We start from the raw sequence: 19,196 nt of genomic DNA, 5'->3' as shown, positions 1-19,196 counted from the left end.
TTAAAGGTGCTTAAGTCTGTAGAGTTGTTTCTAATTTGTACGTGTCATTTCAGTGGCATTTGAACAGAACTCTGTCTCTTCCCCTCCCTGATCCCCTGTGGTACTGTGCTTGAGTTAGGGCTGAGAAGCCAAGCTATTGGAAGAAAATTCATTTTGTTCCCTAATTATTATGCTGGCACTCGGGAGATAATTTTTCCCTTCATGCACTGCCAATTAATATGCAAATGAGCTGATAAATATTTATACCGCGATTTAAATTATGCAGGGAGCGCTTTCAGTGTACTCTGCAAATGAATTGTTCATGGACTTCAAAGTGCTGGCTGCTGTGCTAACGAGAGGAGATTTGCATAAGGCCCTAATCAGGCGCATACTGATTAAGCTTCATTATGGAAACTGCCAGCTGCAATCTTTGTTTCTATTTTATTACAAAAAGGGGAACTTTTCACGCTTCAGTCGCCTTGACAATGTCAGACACAGCTAGCAGGAGAGACTAAAACTCCACACGGCAACTGAAGTTTCCCTGTTCAGTTGAAGATTGCTATGGTGTAACTGAAGTTGTATTTCTCCCCCCACCTCCCCACTCCCTTTCATGTTCAGTGAGAGCAGTAGTGTAGATTTGATAGAAATTGCCATTCTCCCGTTCCTTGGACTATCTGAACCTGTAGAGGATACCACAGCAATGCTGGACTGCAGCGACTACGTTCTAGGTGGGTACCAGCTCAGCTCTTTCTTGTGGCCACCGAGGCTGGGAGATTGCCTATGCATAGAGGCTTAATCACATATGCAGAAGGTATTTGTGGGGCTGGAGCTCACCCGTGCATCGGCAGCAATAGCTGCCTGCTAGGTGGATGGCTCGCTCTGTACCAGGGAAATACATGCTGTGGTTGGTGTGTTCGTTCGTTTGGTTGTTTGCCTTCTTTTCCCTGGCTCCAGGAGAATTTGTTTCCTTTGCACAGACTTGGGTGATATTAATACAGACCTTTTGCTTTTAGGTTTTCAGTCTGAGAAGCATTTGCCTTCTAACAAACACTGGGCTTGACTTGCATATCTGTGTGTTATGCATTTTAAAGCATTAAAATGAATGAGAGGGAGCCTAAGTGTTGAAGGAATTTAGTAACTGTATTGAGCCATTCCACAACAGAATGTATGTTATGTCTGTGTGTTTTTAATATAGCAAGGTTCTTCGTGTGTAATAGAAAATAAGGGGGAGTGCACAGTGGTTGCCATTGATACCGTTGCAAGCTGTGCTTAAGGTTACTGGGATAATATATTTCCTGCACTGAGATTCCATCAGGACTGCAGAGCAGACATGCCATAATTCCTTCTTCGTGTCTTTTAAAGTTATTTATAGTAATGGATCATCTCAATTTTACAATAGGCTTTATTTATTTTCAAGGCTTTCCCCCCCGAAGCTCAATGTGTATATATATCTATAATAATTATTATTCTTTTCATTCTATCAAATAAGTTCATGTAAGAACTTATATCTCTAAGTAAAAGAATATTTTTTAATGGTAAATTTTAAAGCAGACATTTGAGTATGTTTGTTTCTCAGTATGACGTGGTTTTTGAAAATGAGTTTCTAAATAATTCCTGTCATGTTTTCACTCACATTAAACTTTGTTTTTCCCATGCACATAAATGAATCATTGTTGCTGGTGCAAATGAAATATTAGGCAGTTCCACTTTAATGGGTGAAAGGAAACAGTTAATGGTATATACCACGTTAAGATTTTCTTTGCTTTGCCAGCTGTGTGCAGTCTTTCTAACGCTTCAGGTTGGTCCGGTGTCCACTGCTTCTTTCCCCTGAATCCTTTGGAAATGTTCCTGAGGGTGTGTGAAAGGCTGGCACAGCACTGCCTGGCGACACCTCAGCCCTGCTAGCAGAGTAGCAGCGTGGAATGTATTCACTCCTGAGAGTTTGATTTCAATCATGCACCTGCTGCTTTCGATCCTTCCTTCTGGGGAGTTTGTTTTTAGATAATGTTGGCAGAAGTTGTAGCCCAGGGCCTTTATTTAAAACCCAAGGAAGATCTAAAGGAAGAAAAAAAGGTGAAGGCATTAAGGCTTGGGGTTTTTTTAGCCCACTTCATTTGTTTATTCTTTTAAGTTTGAAGCAGAAATTGCACGAGCACATATAAACCCAGCAGCCTTTTTATGTGACACAGAATGAATCGGTGGTTGAGTATCCCGCGGATACGAGCCTGTTTTGCTGGTAGCAGTTTTGTGCTTCAGATGGATGTCATACCATTTGCAATGGAAATAGCTGCATTGTTCTTGATGCTTTACATGCAGAAGGCCCACAGATTGAACAAGAAATAGTCAGCTGGTGAAATAATGGATGCTATCCTTCGCTTGAACCTGAGCACTACCAGAAAGATGTTTCTTCTTCCAACTTGCTGCTTTTTTCAATAGCAATGTTTGAGGTCTTTGTTAAGGACGGATCTTTACAATAAAATATTCTTCATTTAGACAGGCTTTTGGTAGTTAAGTAAACTTTGTGTATGACTAGTAGTGTAAAATCTATTCTAGAAGGATGTATTTTGCAGCATAACCTGACAGAAAAACGTGTCCTGGCTTGCTTTTTGGAAAGAGGTCTGTGCAGTTATAACTTTGTGTGACTGAGCAAACTTGCTCATGTAGGAAGGCTTCTTGTGTGAGCTTGCTCATGGGACAGAACAGTGACTGCCCTGCTGTGTTCTGTGCACAGGACAGCTGTGGGTTGGTTTGTTTTGCTTATTCTATCATTAGTACCCTGCACCTTGGCTCTAATATTTTAATTCCTGCTACAAACTAGCAACAGGAGGGCCTCTCTTGTTTTTCTAGCATGAACTTTCTGAAGTGGTTCAGCAGATGGATTCTATGTTTCTGAGAGACAACTTTCTCAACCTGTGCTCTTCCCTTTTGTGGTCAGTTGTATCTTGGGTTCAAGCTATTCTTCTGCTCTGGACTTAAAAATTACATCCTATGTCCAGCAGCCTCCTGAATTAGCCTGGTTTCCACAACCAAATGTATGTGACTTGTAGGAACTCTTTGCTCCTTTTCCTGTTGGATAAGGACTCTTCATATTTATGTCCAAAGCAAAGGACTCCCATTTGGTGTTCTCTAAAGTGAAATTTCAGTAGCCATCTGTGTGTAAAGGAATGAAGTAATGCTGCTTATCAAATGCATGTTGCCTGTAATCACTCTAAACAAATGTGCTGTTACCACAACAATAAACTCAATTTAAGATATTTGCAATGTCTAGATAGAAACACAGATCTCTCAGCAGAGAGGGCCAAGTCAAGAGCAGACATTTCTGTATAGTCAGTGGAACCCATGTTCTGTTTCCAGAGTGTGAATCATGCTATCCAGATGTGGAAAATGGCAAAATAAGGAGCCTGGAAGCAATAGGTTCTGTACCTGCAACCTTAGCAGAACTCTTGTTTTTCAAGACTCTGAGTTTGTAGCTTGAATGTGCTAAGGAGAGGTTGTGAAACACAGGGCAAAACTTGCTGGAGTGTGGGGCAACAGCACTCAGCTGCAAAGTTTCTCCTCATTCCCTGCCCCTTTCAAAAAGCAGTTTAACACATCTGCCTTTATACTAAGGGTAACCCTGATAGTCCAGATCTCTTTTACATGTGGCTGAACATGTGAAAGATGTAAGAATAGGCATAGGAACTTTCTGAGAAGAGTTGAGGCTCTGGAGATGTTGTGTTAGCTTGTCAGGGGAGGTTTTGTGGTTGTTACAGTCGTGGATTTTCACGACTCTGTTGGGTTCAACTGCCACGATTGTTCATGTGGAAAATTATATTAGTTTTAAAAAGATTGATCACAAAATCATAGAATGATTTGGTTTGGGAGGGACCTTAAAGATTATCCAATTTCAACCCTCAACCCCCCTGCCAAGGGCAGGGATACCTTGCTCCAAATCAGGTTGCTCAGAACCCATCCAAACTAGCCTTGAAAACTTTCAGGATGGGACATCCACCACATCTCTGGGCAACCTGTTCCAGTGTCTCATCACCCTCACAGTAGGAATTTCTTACTAATATCCAGTCCAAACTTGCCCTCTTTCAGTTTAAAGCCATTCTCCCCTGTCACTGCTTCTAAAAATTCCCTCTCCAGCTCTCTTGCAGGCTTCTTTAGGTACTGGGAGGCTGCTGTAAAGCCTTCATGGAGTCTTCTCCAGGCTCCAGAGCCCCAGCTCTCTCAGCCTTTCCCCATGGCTGAGGTGCTGCAGCCCTCAGACCCCCCTGGTGGCCTCTGAACTCACTCCAGCAGGTCCCTGTCCTTCCTGAGCACTGGTGGTAGCAGGTGGTGGCACATGGCAGTGGTTCATCTTCTCATTTCCAGCTTTCATGGACTGCCAGGCAGTCTGGGCATTCTTGGAGCTGTCTGGGGGAAAGATGCAGCACAGTTAATGCTGCTCCTGTATTCTTCTTCAGCCTGTTGGTATTTTGGAAATCACTGCTTTGATGAAAGTACATGACAGAGGTAACCTTTTAAGCACCTAGCGAGAGAATATCCTGGAGTAAAGGGTTCATTCTAAGCTCATTGAAGTTGCTTTTAGCTCATTATGGGAGTGGAAGAGTGTGCTCAAGGATTTGCTTACACTTCTTTTTATGAGCTTCTCTGTCTTGAGATTCATTTTGTAATTTTGGTTTGTGATAATGTGGCACACTGGGGTCGGTGGCAAGGAATGAGGAGGTAATAAGCTGGGAAGCTGATGCTGTACACAGAACATCTGTATAGATTCCTATATAAGGAAACTATATTCTCTGTCTGCCATCTGGAGAGGCCCTCTGCATTGCACTGTATTCAGCTGACAGCCTTTGAAACCAGGAACAGACTTTTCAATGCATTCATCCACAGGGAGAAAGAAGAGGAATTATTTTATGTTTGTATGGTTTTGCCTGAATATATAGGAAATATAAAATAACTTAATGTCAGTGACATTCCAGTAAAATAGAAATGCAGTATTAGGGAAATGGCATCCATTTAATTATAATGACTGAATTTCCTTTCTTTTGTTGGGGTGGGGCAGGGGGAGCAAACACAAGAATAATGTAGGCCATGATGGTCAGACTTAATGTTTTTGAATCTTGGTGTAATCATTGTTCCTTCTTCCCCCCCTCCTTTTTTTTCTTCTGTGACTTTCATTGTATTGAAAATTAAGTTTCTACCTATCATTGCCCTCCAGCATGCTGTCTTTTATTCCCTTAATACCATGTTTTCACATATGGGAATAATGTCATAGGAAATTTTGAAATAATATTTATCTGGAAGATTCAGTATTGTGTTCTGATTTTGCTTGTTTGTTTTTTTTTTTTGTGTTATAAATCTGAATAAGGGTAAAGCACGTAGCAAATTTCTGCTGGTCTGTACTTCCCTTGAACAAAAAGGTACGAACAGATTTGGGGATTTTTTACTGTATTGTTTATCTTTCTTTCTGTTTTCATGCAGACTCAAGAATGAACAATCCGTCAGAAACCAGTAAACCATCGATGGAGAGTGGGGACGGGAACACAGGTAGGAAATGATCAATGGGTGCAGATGTGTTCTGGTGGAATTGAATGGATATTGAAAGCAAAATTTCTTTACCTATTTAGTGGGATTTAAAAACCCACAAAGCCAAACAAATAAAAAGCTACACCCTTTGGTTTCAGATTCCTGGGAATGCTTTTGTCTTTAACCCTACTGCATACAGGGCTTTATTCATACCTACTTTATTGGAGCACCATCTACACTTTTTATATAAGATTTCCCTTCCCCATTTTTTTAATCTGTAATGTTTCTGGTACTACCAAAGCTCTGGTGGCACTAGCTTTCCATAAATAGTCTCATTTTTTCCTGGCAGAGCATACCTTTGGCACTTCTAACTTCATGGTTTATTTTTGGGTTGAAATTTTCCCTGGCAGATGTGGGCCACTGCCTGATCCTGTTTCCATTTTAGATTTCATTCAAGCTGTCACAACAGTTCTCAAGAACAAGTCAAATGGTGAAAGCATAATATATCAAGTTTTTTTTTTTAATTTTAGTCAGCTTTTCTGTAATTTCTCAGCGTGTTAGAACAGAACCTTGAAATTTGGTGGGGAAGAACAGATTTTGTGTCAGGGCCACTCTTAAGATGTGACCAAATTCTAAGCCACTGAAGAAGCTCATTGAGCCACTATAACTTAACCATGCTATCTCATGCTTTAGTTCCTTTCTGGAGGTAATATAATGCTCATTCAGAGTGTAAGAGAAATGACAGTCCTGAATGGAAAGTAAGTAGTTTAACCTAGCTGAGAATCTTTTCTCAGCTCAGAATAGCATTTGGGAAGAGAAAATTCTGATGAGAGGGAACTTGTTGCTTTGAGAGAAGTCTGGTTACCTTGTATGAGGAAAACAAGTTTTCTTCTTCATGGTTTGATAATAAGAGTTTTATTTTAAACTCTGGAGTTGTGATGAAGTTAACATTATTTAATTTTCTTTTTCTGAGAGGTTGGATTTTTATGCCAATATATGGGTTCAGTGAAAAGGAATTCTTCCTGCTTAATAATGTGTGTTTTGTTGCTGGCATCTCAGGTTTTATAATTGTCATTGTATTTTAATGGGAGTGGTATCCATTTTTTTTCTGCACAGAAGTGTTTTATTATGTATTTAAGGGTCTAAGATTATATAAAACATTATTTCAAAAACATATGGGCCATAAATATTTCATGATCATAAGCAGCATCAAGGGAACAATGGTTTTAAATATCCCTGTGGACTCCTTGTAGCTGGGGGTTGTGTGTAGACTTCTGAAAAAATTCAGATTTCCTCCCCTGTGTGGCCACAGTTCCCTGTATGTGCTTTCTCCATAGTGCATTCCCAACACATTTCTTGTAGTGCACCTTTAGCAGTTTCCCCTCAAGTGAGCTGGTAAGGAGGAGGATTTGTTTTATTCAAAGGCAATCAGTCAGTTATCACAGGAGCATTGCATTTGCTTCAGCAGATGCCCAATTCTAAACAATTCTGCTCTCTTAGGCAAATATTTCATCATTGTGAAGGTGGGGGTCATGACATAAAATGGATGGATTGTAAAGCTGCATGTGTAGATCCTTTCATGTTAGAAGGGATACAATGACTGTATTTTTTTGTTAAAGTTCATTATTACAGAAGTTTGACTCTGACTGGTGGTTAAAACTTTTGGAATTTTGCTTCTTTAGTTTAAATGTTTCCCGTCTTTCCTTCCAGTTTTGTATCCTGATTTTTAAATTACATGAGCTAAAGTAATCTAGAATTTTTGAGGACTCTCTGTTCTGCAGTCATTGCTTTGTTTTAAAACATAGTGCTCCTAAACCCCTAGAGATAGTGATTGATGGCATTTGTGATGTTCTTTGGGAGCTCAAGCATCAGTTGTATTAGTCAACTTGGCAGATGTTAGGCTCTGAAAGGAATACTCAGAGAATGTAATTTTAGGCTTCTGATCGGGGTACTTAGATTATGGTTCTGGGCTCAGTGCATACTTGAGTGAAAAGAAGTCAGCTTTCAGCTCAGATGCTGAGGAACTGGAAGTGCCATTGATTTTCTGTCAGTGCTTGTGCTCCCCAGATAATGCCTGATGATGATTTTTATAAACACTCGGAGTTCTTATTTTTGTAACTTTCTCTAACTGTCTGCTTTCCAGTGACATTTGTAAATCACTTGAGTCTGCTGTGTAAACACTAATAGTCTATCTTTTAAACTTCAGTGGATGCTTGTTTGGGTCATTCTTGTTTTAAACTGTAGTGAGATAATGTGACTTGAAAATGTTAAGAGAAATTACTGTGGAGCGTGAATTTACATTTGGCAGAGCTGTTGTTCTCAGGGAAAAAAATAACAGTTACCTCTGGTTAAAGATGACATCAGTAGTTCTCTGAACTATCAGCTAAGTTTCATGGAAGTTAACAAACTTGGTTTTTTTTATTTTGAGCTCTGACTATTTAAGAAACATCGTAAAGTCCCCTAATTATATTGGTCACAATACAGTGCCTGAAATATGCTATAATTTTAAATCTTTTGTGCTAACTGGACTTCCCTTTTAAGCATCTGAAAAAGAAACCCATATTTCAGACCAATTAAAAACAACAACCAAAACATATGAGTACAGGATCTGTTGAATGGCTGTTTTCTTAAGAACATGTATTGACCACTGGTCATGAGTATTGCACAGTTAGAGAAATCTTTTCCAGGCTTCAGATATGGGCAGACAGTCTACATAGTATCTGCTGGAGAAAGGAGAAGTAAGAAAAATATCTTACCTTACAGTAAAACCCTTTTGATCTCCTTTTTATAGGCAGCATAAAATTTTCCAAAACACCTCAACCTTTTTGTTTGTTTAATGCATCTTCTCTTGTAAAAGCTGTGTGAATGCAGAACTGTGAAAAGTCAAGGTTATAATGACTATGGAAACTGTACTATTATGACATTTGTTGACATAGCAGCAAAATAATAATTATTATAAGTGTAGTATTTGGAAGGATTATAAGGATACTTGTTTGCATTGCTTCATTTCCAAAGATTGATTTTTCCAGTTTCCATAAGAAGGAAGTCTGTAGGAGGGAGACCATGAACTATTCTTCAACTGCTAAAATCAGGCAATTATCAATGCTGAACTTGCTATTAGGAAATGTGGATAGGGAAACAGCAATTTCTGAGTATTGGGGGTATCTCTCTGTCTTTCAGCAGAGGTGGGGAGAGAGAGGTAACCTAGGAAAATATGGTGGTGGTGCTGGGAGATGTCTCCCAGAGTGCAGATACCCACTCCAGCTGGCTTTGAAATCATCCTTCTCCTTGGCTGCCTTCCCTTCCGGAGTTCTTTCTTGCATCTTTTTCCACATCTCCTCTGATCTGGAGTTCCTCACTCCTCTTCCTTCCTAATGCAATTTACAAACTCAGGCTGAGGTCTGATGATTATAATCTGAAATTTTGAGAGTAAGTTGTTCTCCTAACTGCAGGTGCAGTGCTACCTTGCCTGCTCTACTTTGTCATGCCTTTACCCTCTGCAAGTACAATTCCAAAATGCCATAAAATAATCCATGTTCAGTATCTCCATTCTGTTCCTTTCCCTGGAGTAGCACTGTATTGCTCTTCATCCAAACCAACTCTGTGAAGTAGCTGAGCACATGGCTGAATTTATGCCAGAATTTAAACATGCTTGGGTTACACTGGACCTCGACTGAAATTCCATCCCATGGCTGGCTGAGGGTGGAGCACCCAGACCAAAGCAAGCTTTACTGGTGGAGTACCAGGAGAGGGGCAGAACAGGGAGCTGTCCAAGATGGAGCTGGAACCAAGAAGAAAGGAGAGATGGAACATGGAGAGTTCCCAATCTTTTGGGGCTGTTTTTGGTGTTGGCAAGCTCTAGCAGTTATTGAAATTGGGATGAAGATGGAAAATAGATTAATACCCTGAACTGTTAAAGTCATGCTGCATGTGATTGTATCTGCTATGACTGTTAATCATCACAGGGTTTTGTATTTAACTCTCATCTTGAACAAAAGTGGCATTCTTGTCCTTTCTGTCCTTACAATATGCTGACCTTCTGCTTTTGACAGCACCATTTTCCAGCTCCTTATCAAGATATCTTGGATTCCATGGGATTCCACATCCTTCTGAGCACCTTAAAAGCAAGGCCTCTCATATGCTGGACTCACTTCATTTTCCTTGCTGTTCTTCAAAAGACATGGGCATCCTGTGAAAAATGCAAGCAGCCAGGGTAGCATTCCTTCCAAAATTAGGGCTGCATGCAGGGGGGAAGAGACATTGTGCTTCTAAACCAAACCTAACTGAGTTTAAGCTGCAAGTAGTAGAACAGAGAGTGAACAGGTGTGATGTGCATTTTTTCGCCCTGAGTTTAGTTTTGGGAGGCCTGGGGAGAGGGAGTTGATGTCTTTCAATTTAAATTGATTTAAATTTCAACTTAAACTAATCTCTTTGAATTTAAAGAAAATGTTGTTTTCTCTCAGTGCCTAAGTTGTTTGTTGGGAGCCATGAAGATTTTAAGCTCAGTCTTGGAGCTTGCTTTGTTCTAAACTATCACCTAGGAGGCTTTTTTCAGATATCCATATTAAGAGTCAGCAGAACTGATAACTGGAGCATTTCTTCTGCACACTTGCACAGTAGTGCTCTTTTGACATGGTATCATGATTTTTGAGGCTCTTTTTGGGAGATAGCTAACTAGAGCAGCTTCACTTATTTACCCAAGGTGAGGCCTGCAGCTGGTTCTCTCAGAAACAGATAAATTTTTTAACCCCCACAAGTTTCCTATTGGAATGAGGAGTATTTGCCCTCCAGTAGGTTTTCTTATCTGTATTTTTTTCACTCCCTGACCATTGAAAAGTAATTCAAAACCTTTGATTAAATGAGGAGGTGGTAGGTTGTTTCCTTTGACTTATGGTAGCTATTTGTCAGGAAATATTTTTGTATATTTACCCAACTACTGTTTCATTCCCTTTGTGTTTCTGCATGGTGAGAATTCTGAAGTTTACTGGAAAGAATGAAGATAGATGAGATTCTTCTGGTTCTTTCTAGCAGAACTTCTTTTATACCACTCTTTGGAGAAAGGCAACCAAGTTGCATTCCATCAGGAGCAATTCAGACCAGTGAGAGTCCCTGTATCCACTTTGAATTGGAATTTTAGACTAATTAAGCAAAATAATTTGATGCAGTTGAAAATTGGAATATTTTTAACCCATCTGTGGATCTTTGGCTGCAGGTATGTCTCTTAAGTTTGTAAACCTTGGCCCAAAGCATAGAATTGAAAACTTGGGAGTCAACCAAATCTTCCCACAAGAACCCCCACCAAAGATGCATCAAAGGGCCACCTTAGGTGTACTTTACATGGATGGTAGAAAGTTTGATATTATGTCAGTATTCAATTGAACAGTGGCTCAGTCTTTGGAAATGTGCCCTGTGTAAGCTGTTTGCAGGTCAAAACAGCAGTGTGAGATATTGGACAGTCTGTTTTACCAATCACATTTTATGCCTGCTTGCTTTTGCAGATGAACCACCTGTTGTTGTTCAACAACGGTGACTCTTGCTCAGTAGATAACCCAGGTTTTTATGGCAGAGAATGTAGATGATGGAAGGAATTTTGAAGTTATTATATTACTATGCACACCTGCCTGTGGGCCCTGAACAAAATCTGATTGTCATGATGAATAAACATGCAAGTCTAAAGCTGCTTTAGCTTCATTTCAGTCACACTATTTTAAAGATTGCATCATCTGTTCTAGAAATTCCCTGCAGCCTAACACACTTGGAGTCTCCCTTCCTGTGGGTAGTAACAAAAAAAAAAAACAACAACCAAACCCACTTGTTTTTTTCTTTTTCTTCTCACACCCAAATTATTTTGTGATAATTGGGAGGTTTTCATGTCTTCTGAGCAGTTTAGGGAAAGATTGCAAAAATGTAGGAAAATAACCAGGTTTTAGTTACATGAGAGTAAGTGAAGAAGCAGAAGCAAGCCAAGGCTTGCTTCTAATGAGACCTCTGAACAGACATTAACAGAAATGTAGAGGAGTAATTTCTGGAAAGAGTAAAACTGTGGCCCATAACTGCTGTAAATAGTTGGGACTTCTGTTTTCATCAAGTGTTATTTTACCTGTCCTTTAGGAGAGGTGGCTTTTATATGAACCTTGCTGTTGGCACTCCATGAATTTGAAGTCAGTCTTCAGCTATTGAATAGGAGGTGCATGGAGAATGGAAATAGAGTGTAATCACAGCAGCAAGCACCCATTTGGTTCTCAAACTGTGTAGAGAGTGATGGGATAGTAGAGTACATAGAAACTCAGGTCATAGAATTGTTTAGGTTGGAGGAGACCTTTAAGATCATCAAGCCCAACTGTTAATGCTGCCAAGTCCCCCTTTAAACCATGTCCTTAAGTGCCACATCTGCACATCTTTTAAATATCTTCAGGGTACACAAACAGATGATGGAAGCTAAAGAAAATATGATGTTGCTTTTGTTCAGCTGACAAATGCTCTGTTACTGAAGCTTGGACTCTGCTTCCCACCCCACTAAAAAAATGCAATTCTTGTTACTCTCAGAGTGTTTTTTTACTATATAATGTTGAGAGAATAGCAGGAAAGTTGGCTATTGATTGTTATTCCACTTACTAAAAGCAGTAATTTATAGTTTTCAATATCTCTCTTTCTCCAGGCACGCAAACAAACGGCCTGGACTTTCAGAAGCAGCCTGTGCCTGTCGGAGGAGCAATCTCTACAGCCCAGGCCCAGGCCTTCCTTGGGCACCTTCATCAGGTAAGAGAAGAGACATTTCAAACAGAGGAGGTCAGCTGCCCTGGTGTGTTCCATGTTCTCTCTTTCTGTGGATGATGGAGAGCCATTGATTGGAACATAAATCTGCGTACACTGCCTGGTTAACCAGCGTGGATGGGAAAAGTCCTAATTGTGGCATTCACTTCATTGCATTAGGCTGCAGAACATGTCAAGATAGGGTGAGACCTCTTGGAGAGAACTGCAAAACACATTTTTGGTGACTTGAGAATGCCTAATTGTTGTGGTGTCATTTTGAGTAGGTTTTTTGTTTGTTTGCTTTGTTGTTGTTGTTTTAACTTAATAGAGAGACGACATTGAAAGGTAAGAAAAAATTTAAAATTTTTAGGAAAGGATTGTGTTGGCCCAATGGCTGCCAAGGTTCCAAAACTGTCACTTGCCTAGTTAAAAATACTCTTACAGATTAACTACAAGGAAAGTTGATTGTACTTACTAAGCATATATGCCTTGTGAGGTTTTCTTTTTTTACAAAAAAGTTATTTCGGTGACCTGTTTGTCAGATGATATTCAGACTTCTAATACTATCCCTCTGCTCTGCTGCTGCTCTGTTTAGGGAATCAAAGCTGAACTTCAGGTGCAGGCTGAAGCAAAATGGGGCATCCCTAGGTGAAAAGAAGTATAAGGGGCATTTTTTTTGTAGTTTTTTTATCTGTTCGCACTTGATGTATGAAAACAAATGTCCTAATTTCTTTCCCTTCCTCTGCACCAAGTTAAACTTTAAAATACTGTACCTAATTGGATGACCTTGAATGTTTGAGGTCTGAGGTTGCACAGTTATTGTGGTATAATTGAAGTACTGAAGCTTTTATGCCCTCTTTTAAGAGCTCTGAACTGCCGTTTTATTGTATGGAACATTCCACACGTTTTGTCACATAATTGCAATTTTCCTAGCAGATTGGTTTATATAGGACTAAGGGAGTGCCACTGTTTGAATTTGCTGAACCAATAGGCTGTTGTAGGCTGCCTTTATGTGGAGAGAAGCTGACTAGTTTTTATGGCTTGCCAGTGTGTGTTTAACATGGAGACAGATACAGCTGTTCTGCAGAATTCTGTGTGTTTGTTTTAGACTTCGTTTTGTTCCATAGATTGACCCAGGACAGTAATTGGGTTTTGCACAGTGCTTTATCCTGCTTTGGAAATTTATTTATTTAAACAGTTGTCAGGATCTTTATAACTTCATGTTTGATAAAGTGTGATTCATTTCTTGAAACTGGTTCAAAGGAAAATCTCAGGTATTCTTTTATTCACCTGCAGGTGTGTGGGAATCTATTGTCAATCTGTCCTCTGGTAGTGAGGCTGCTGTTAGTGGGGTGTTATTCAACCTTAACACACAGTGCTTTGCTCTAGACTAATGCAAAATACTGGGCTGTAGGCAGCATTCAGCATTTCTAATTTGGAAGTGTTGGCTGTGTGGTGAAAGGGATGTCCAAATTGCATTCACAGAGATTTTCAGGAATGTGCTGGCTGTACCTGAGCAATCAATATGTATTTGTAGTCTTTTATGTGGTGTTTGTGTAATTTTAAAGTATTATTTTGAGTATATAGTTTGGATGTCAGGGTGCTATTATTTAGGCTATTCTCTGCTGTTAATCCATGGTAAAAGCACAGATTACATCGACTGTGTCAAACTGTATTTTGCTTCTGATGAGGAGGGGCTTTGCTGGGAGTGTTTGCTTTGATGCCCATCATGCTTAGTATGTCTAGTACCTTCATCTAAAGAAGTAGGAAATATTTCCAAGGTGACTCTTCCAAGGTTGCCTGTTCAAAATATTCAGTTATTAATTTCATGTACTGCAGTTTTTCCTGTGCCTGAAAATAGGTGGACTTTTCTGTGTGGGGACCATATAGAGGTCCTCCATCTAGAGGCAAGAGTGCTGCCTTTTGCTTTGCTTTATTGTATCCTTACATGTCACCTGGTTTTCAAATGAGCAGTGGTTTTCAAACATGTCCAGAGATGGAATTCTCTACAGGCTGTTACTCTGACCTTTGAAAGAGTAGGTAATTAATTAGAGAACATTCCTTCTTTATAACTAGGGGTGCTGGTAGAAACTAGGTGAGACTGATTCAAATAGGTTTCAGTAAATGAAAATGTAGCATTTTTTGTACATTTTCCTCATTAGAGATAAAAAGCATTCCAAAAATCTCACTTTCTGAATCATCCATTTCTCCTTGCTGCTCACCCACAAGACCACCTTTGGGCCTGTTAATAACAAACATCAAATTCAAGTTTTAAGTGTACCTGACTCAATACAGCCTTTGTAAAGTGTCTCCGGTGCTCTGTGTTGAGATCTTCTTTTCAGTGGCTGAGGGCTGCAAATACTTGAATGGGTTAATTTCAGGGAGTGTGGTCGTGGTCTGGGTTCTGTGCTGTGCACGTGCTTGCTCATATCAGAGAGCTGGTGAGTGCAGTGTTGAGGTGAGACCCGTTCTGAAATGGGAGTAGGATGTCAATGAGTGGAGCTTAATGCCCTGCCCTGGAGCCTGGATTTTTCCAGCAGGAATAGGACTAGTTGGCATGTCCAGTTCAATGTGCTCTGTTTCAACTCCATCCATAATATCTGCATCCTTAGGCAGGGATACCTTCAGTAAGAGGCAGATAAACAACATAGTGAAAGAGTCTTACACATCTGTTTCAGCCTGGAGTATAACCCCTGTTCCACTGATTCAAGTGTTAGAGGGTCATGCTCTGTTATAGGGGGAGTTTTTTTGGAATGTGGGTGGGGAGATTGTTTTTTTTACATTATTAGTTTTCTGTGGATTCTACATTATTTCATTTCCATTTTTGCACTGTTGTAGGTCCAGCTCGCTGGAACAAGTTTACAGGCTGCTGCTCAGTCCTTAAATGTACAGGTAAAGACAGTTACCTTCTGCTGCTCATCCTTCTCTCATCCCAAACAGCATCAGTAGAGATAGTTCTTAACCTGTGATACCTTACTCAGTTTTTTTCAGTCTGACTAGTTTGGCAAGTGATAGGTATGAAGGAATAACATTTCTACAACTGTAAATCAGGTTCAGGATTCGTAAGCATTCAGGCTGTGGAGTTGTTTAAAACTTGGAGTAACCGTAACTTGATGCTGAATTTCAGTTGGTGTGGTATCATGCAAACCTTAAAACTCCAGGAATATTTCTTGTTCTTCTGCTTATTAACTTGCTTTAAACATGTAGTATTACTTAGCAATCTGTCCTTACTTCTGGTAACTGTATATAGGAATATAAGGTGGCATTAACTACATAATATGGCTAGTTCAGACTGCTTGTGTAAATAACACACAGCGACTTCAAAGAGCAATTGTTGTTTAATAATGTACGTGAGACAGCAAAGCTTTCAAACTTTCCTATGCTGCTGAGCACTTCAGTTTATCTGTTAACATTCTACTTCCACTCTGTACTATATTAAGGGGCAAGGGATGCAGTTTTATTGAAAACTGGTTTCAGTATTGCATGTTATTAAAGAATGTAGGTAGTGCATTACATGAAATGCAATAGAATGTGGACCCACTTATACATAATAACAATTTGGAAAGAAGAGGAGGTATAGTGACCTTCCTTTCTAAGAGGAAGGAGGCAGAAAATTGCCTTGGTTGCCATGGTAAACTTCCATCCCTGAGAGAGATGTTGGCAAACAGGCTGTATCTCCAGTGCAGAATGTTTACAGTCCTGTGCTGTAATTATTGCTCAATGACTGGCAGAATTAATCAGAGCCTTTATGTTAATTAGCCCGCTCTGCAGTCCCCAAAACAGGTGGTGGAAAATATGCAAATCTATGCAGAATTGTAATGTTCTGCATAACCAGTTTTAATTATCATAAAACTCTCTCCCCCTCTTCATGCACTTGAATTTCCTCCCTCATGTCTTCACAATTTCTTCTTTTTAAAAGAAACAAACAACCAAACCACAAAAATAAATCAAAATAAACTTGAATCTTTTAAAATAAAGCAGTATTCAATTAAATAAATGCATTGAGTATTTAAAAGCACTGTATATATTATATATCTTGCTGTAGGTAAAGAAACCTGTGAGGATTTTTGAAAAAAGGTTCTGTATAGGCCAACAGTATGATGACTTAGAGGTACAGGATAGAGATAGAGAAAATGGAAACACAATCTCCTTTCCCTCGTTCCATTGTTCAGGATTTTAGGCAATGAATAATTTTAACAACCTTCCCTTTCTTCATGGTGAAAGGTAGCGTCAGCTTCAGTTGCACGGTGTAAAATGAAGTGAGACCTGAAAATAATGTCAGAGAGTTCCAGGAGACCAGAGAGCCTCTTTGTTTTGTTTAAGCTGCATTACCTACAGACGTGTCTCAGCAGTCGTAGCTGAGATGGTGGGCACACAGAGCCATTGCTTAAACACACTCTTAAAATAAACCCAAGGGCTTTTCGTATGCAGATGAAAGATTTTTATTGTGCAGCGTTGAGATAGCAGCGTCATACATTAACATCTGTTTTACACTATAAAGAGTTGTATTTTTTTTTGACTAGTCTAAATCTAATGAAGAATCTGGGGACTCTCAGCAGCCAAGCCAGCCTTCCCAGCAGCCTTCAGTGCAGGCGGCCATACCCCAGACCCAGCTCATGCTGGCCGGAGGACAGATCACCGGGGTAAGAGTTACCCAGGGATGCTGCAGTCCCACACAGGTATCATTGAGGGGCATTGCTACTGCCTTTAATTCACTATGAACTTCAGTGCAAGGGGCAACAGGAAATATTTGGCTACAAAAATAAGGAGACTGTAATATTTGGGGTTTGTTGCTCAGTATTTGCTTCCAAACATTAACAACAAAGAATTCTTTCTCTCTGTTCTCAGTATCTCTTTTGACCCTGCAATGAAATTAAAACCTGTTGTTTTACAACAGTTACAAATAAGACAGTCACTGATGTCATAAAGAGAATTTTTTTTTCAAGATTAAAATGAGGCATCGGAGACCAAGACTGAATCTTATAGCTGAGTGAAGAAGAAAAATTATGGGAATTGTTAATTTTTCCTCTTCTCAAACACATTTCTTTTTAAGTAACTCTATTAGTACTTTCCTTAAGCCTGTTGAACCCTTTTGTTCTAACCTAATGATTTTGAGGGGGTTTTAACTACAGCACTTTGGGAGTATATATGGGATAATTGTTGTTTTAGACTTTCTGGTGTTTCTGAATTGTTGTAAAGGCTTTCAGTCATTTCAAAAAAGAGCAAGTTTTGTGAATGGGCTGGCTAAAGAATTTGCTTCCCCATAATCAGCTTTGCAGTATAAGAGTTTGTGTGTTAATAAGCTTAGGGCACTTGCTCTGACAATATATTTATGATTTGAAGTGTTAGGTTAGATCAACTCTACACTTGCATGAAATGACTTCTTAATCTCAGGCTCAATTATTAAATCTTCTCCTATGTTACTATGTAAATAAACATCCTGTTTAGTTTTCAGTTTAGCATTGAAAGTTTTAAAAGTGAGACTGTTTCAATGTGTTGTTAAAACCTGGCATATTTTATTATTTTTTGTATTCTCAGAAAATACTGGTTTGTTTTAATTCATGATTGTCTGCTGTAGTGAAACATTCAAAACTCCAGGCCTATGCAGATACAGGTTGTAGTAAATATGGGCATCAAGATTCATTTACATGTAAAGGAGAGACTGCTGCCACCTGTTCCACAGAGATAATGTGTGCTTGGGAAAGGGAAGGGATGTAAAGTTGCCAACTCTATTCTATTAAAAAAAAAAAAGGCAGATGGGGAGACTTGGAGAGAAACAAATGGAGCTCATGTTCTTTACTTATATCTTAGGGCATAATGGAAATGATGGAATATGGCAGGGATTCATGCTAATGTGAAGCAGCTGGGGCGTTATCAGTTTGTTCAGTAGCCATAGCCAGCGTTCCTGCTTCACATTCATCTGGCTAATCACTTGCTGTTCTGGGTGTAAATTTCCTTTCAAATCCTGGCAATATCAATTCTTTTCTTTTGCTTGCTACTTAATTGCTTTTTCCCTGAAACTCCTGGTAGAGTTGTGAGGAAAACTTCGGAGCAGAGTTAGGTTCTGTAGGTTCCAGTAAGTGCAGGTGTTGGTGGTGGTGCAGTTTGGTTTGTGTCAGGCCTGTGGTAGGTTGGTTCCCGCACTGTGTTAGGTAGCCAGCTGTCCTTCATTAAGGCCAGAGCCAGTGGAATAGCCCTAGGATTGCCTGGTTAACATAAGTAGTACTGAGCTATCTAATGACTTTGTAGCTGAAGTGGCTCTTCCCATTATTAATGGCTGTGTTTTCTAATTGTTTATAGCTCACGTTGACGCCAGCCCAGCAACAGTTATTGCTCCAACAGGCGCAGGCGCAGTTGCTGGCGGCTGCAGTGCAGCACTCAGCCAGCCAGCAGCACAGCGCTGCTGGTGCCACCATCTCGGCCTCTGCTGCGACGCCGATGACGCAGATCCCTCTATCTCAGCCAATACAGATTGCACAGGTGAGCCTTGAGGCTTGAGAGGGTGGAAAACAAAGGAGGTTTTGCACTGATTGCACCATTCGAATGAAATCTGTTGTTCCTCGCTCAGTGAGTTGCTAGAGTCCTCGAGTGTTGTTAGTCTTTCCTCGCGCATCGTTGGATGGTGAGGTTGGAGTTGGATAGTCTTAGTGAGGAATGTGTGCCACTGGGCTTCTGGGTTTGTACCAGAGTCTAAGTAGATGCTGTGTTTGCTGAATTTTCCTCCTTGTAGTTAGTGTGAGAAAGGAGAAAAAAGGGTATGGAAAGCTGCCCACAGAAGTTGCACTTGTTGAGACCTGCATGGATGGGAAGTGATGCCTGTGTATCAAAAAGGATGCTTGTCAGACCTAAATGGTGCTTGTTAGAGGCAAAATGATAGAGCTGGAGAATGGCAGTTTGGCTTGACCTGTCTGTGTGCTGTTTTGGCTTGGTGTTCAATGCTGCAGGTTCCCTGA

The 19,196-nt window shown here is 40.0% G+C and overlaps 1 protein-coding gene across 5 annotated transcripts in view; it reads left to right on the top strand.

Annotated features, from left to right (window-relative positions):
• Positions 1-556: 556 nt before the first annotated feature.
• Positions 557-19,196, top strand: part of POU2F1 (POU class 2 homeobox 1) — a 45,976-nt gene continuing 27,336 nt past the window's right edge. For 2 of the 5 annotated variants that reach the window (XM_058045352.1, XM_058045351.1), the window contains exons 1-6: positions 557-707; positions 5,446-5,511; positions 12,149-12,249; positions 15,082-15,135; positions 16,767-16,886; positions 18,544-18,723. In XM_058045352.1, coding sequence (XP_057901335.1) covers positions 590-707; positions 5,446-5,511; positions 12,149-12,249; positions 15,082-15,135; positions 16,767-16,886; positions 18,544-18,723 — 639 coding nt within the window. In that variant the 5' untranslated portion in view covers positions 557-589. Of the gene's footprint in view, positions 708-5,445; positions 5,512-12,148; positions 12,250-15,081; positions 15,136-16,766; positions 16,923-18,543; positions 18,724-19,196 lie in introns of all 5 variants that reach the window. The other 3 variants (XM_058045349.1, XM_058045348.1, XM_058045353.1) reach the window with 2 other exon arrangements.

This window comes from Melospiza georgiana, chromosome 2, assembly GCF_028018845.1.
Source record: "Melospiza georgiana isolate bMelGeo1 chromosome 2, bMelGeo1.pri, whole genome shotgun sequence".
In the NCBI taxonomy this organism is placed as follows: Eukaryota; Metazoa; Chordata; class Aves; order Passeriformes; family Passerellidae; genus Melospiza; species Melospiza georgiana.
The sequence above is the reverse complement of the archived record's forward strand: the minus strand, read 5'-3'. Positions and strand labels throughout refer to the sequence as shown.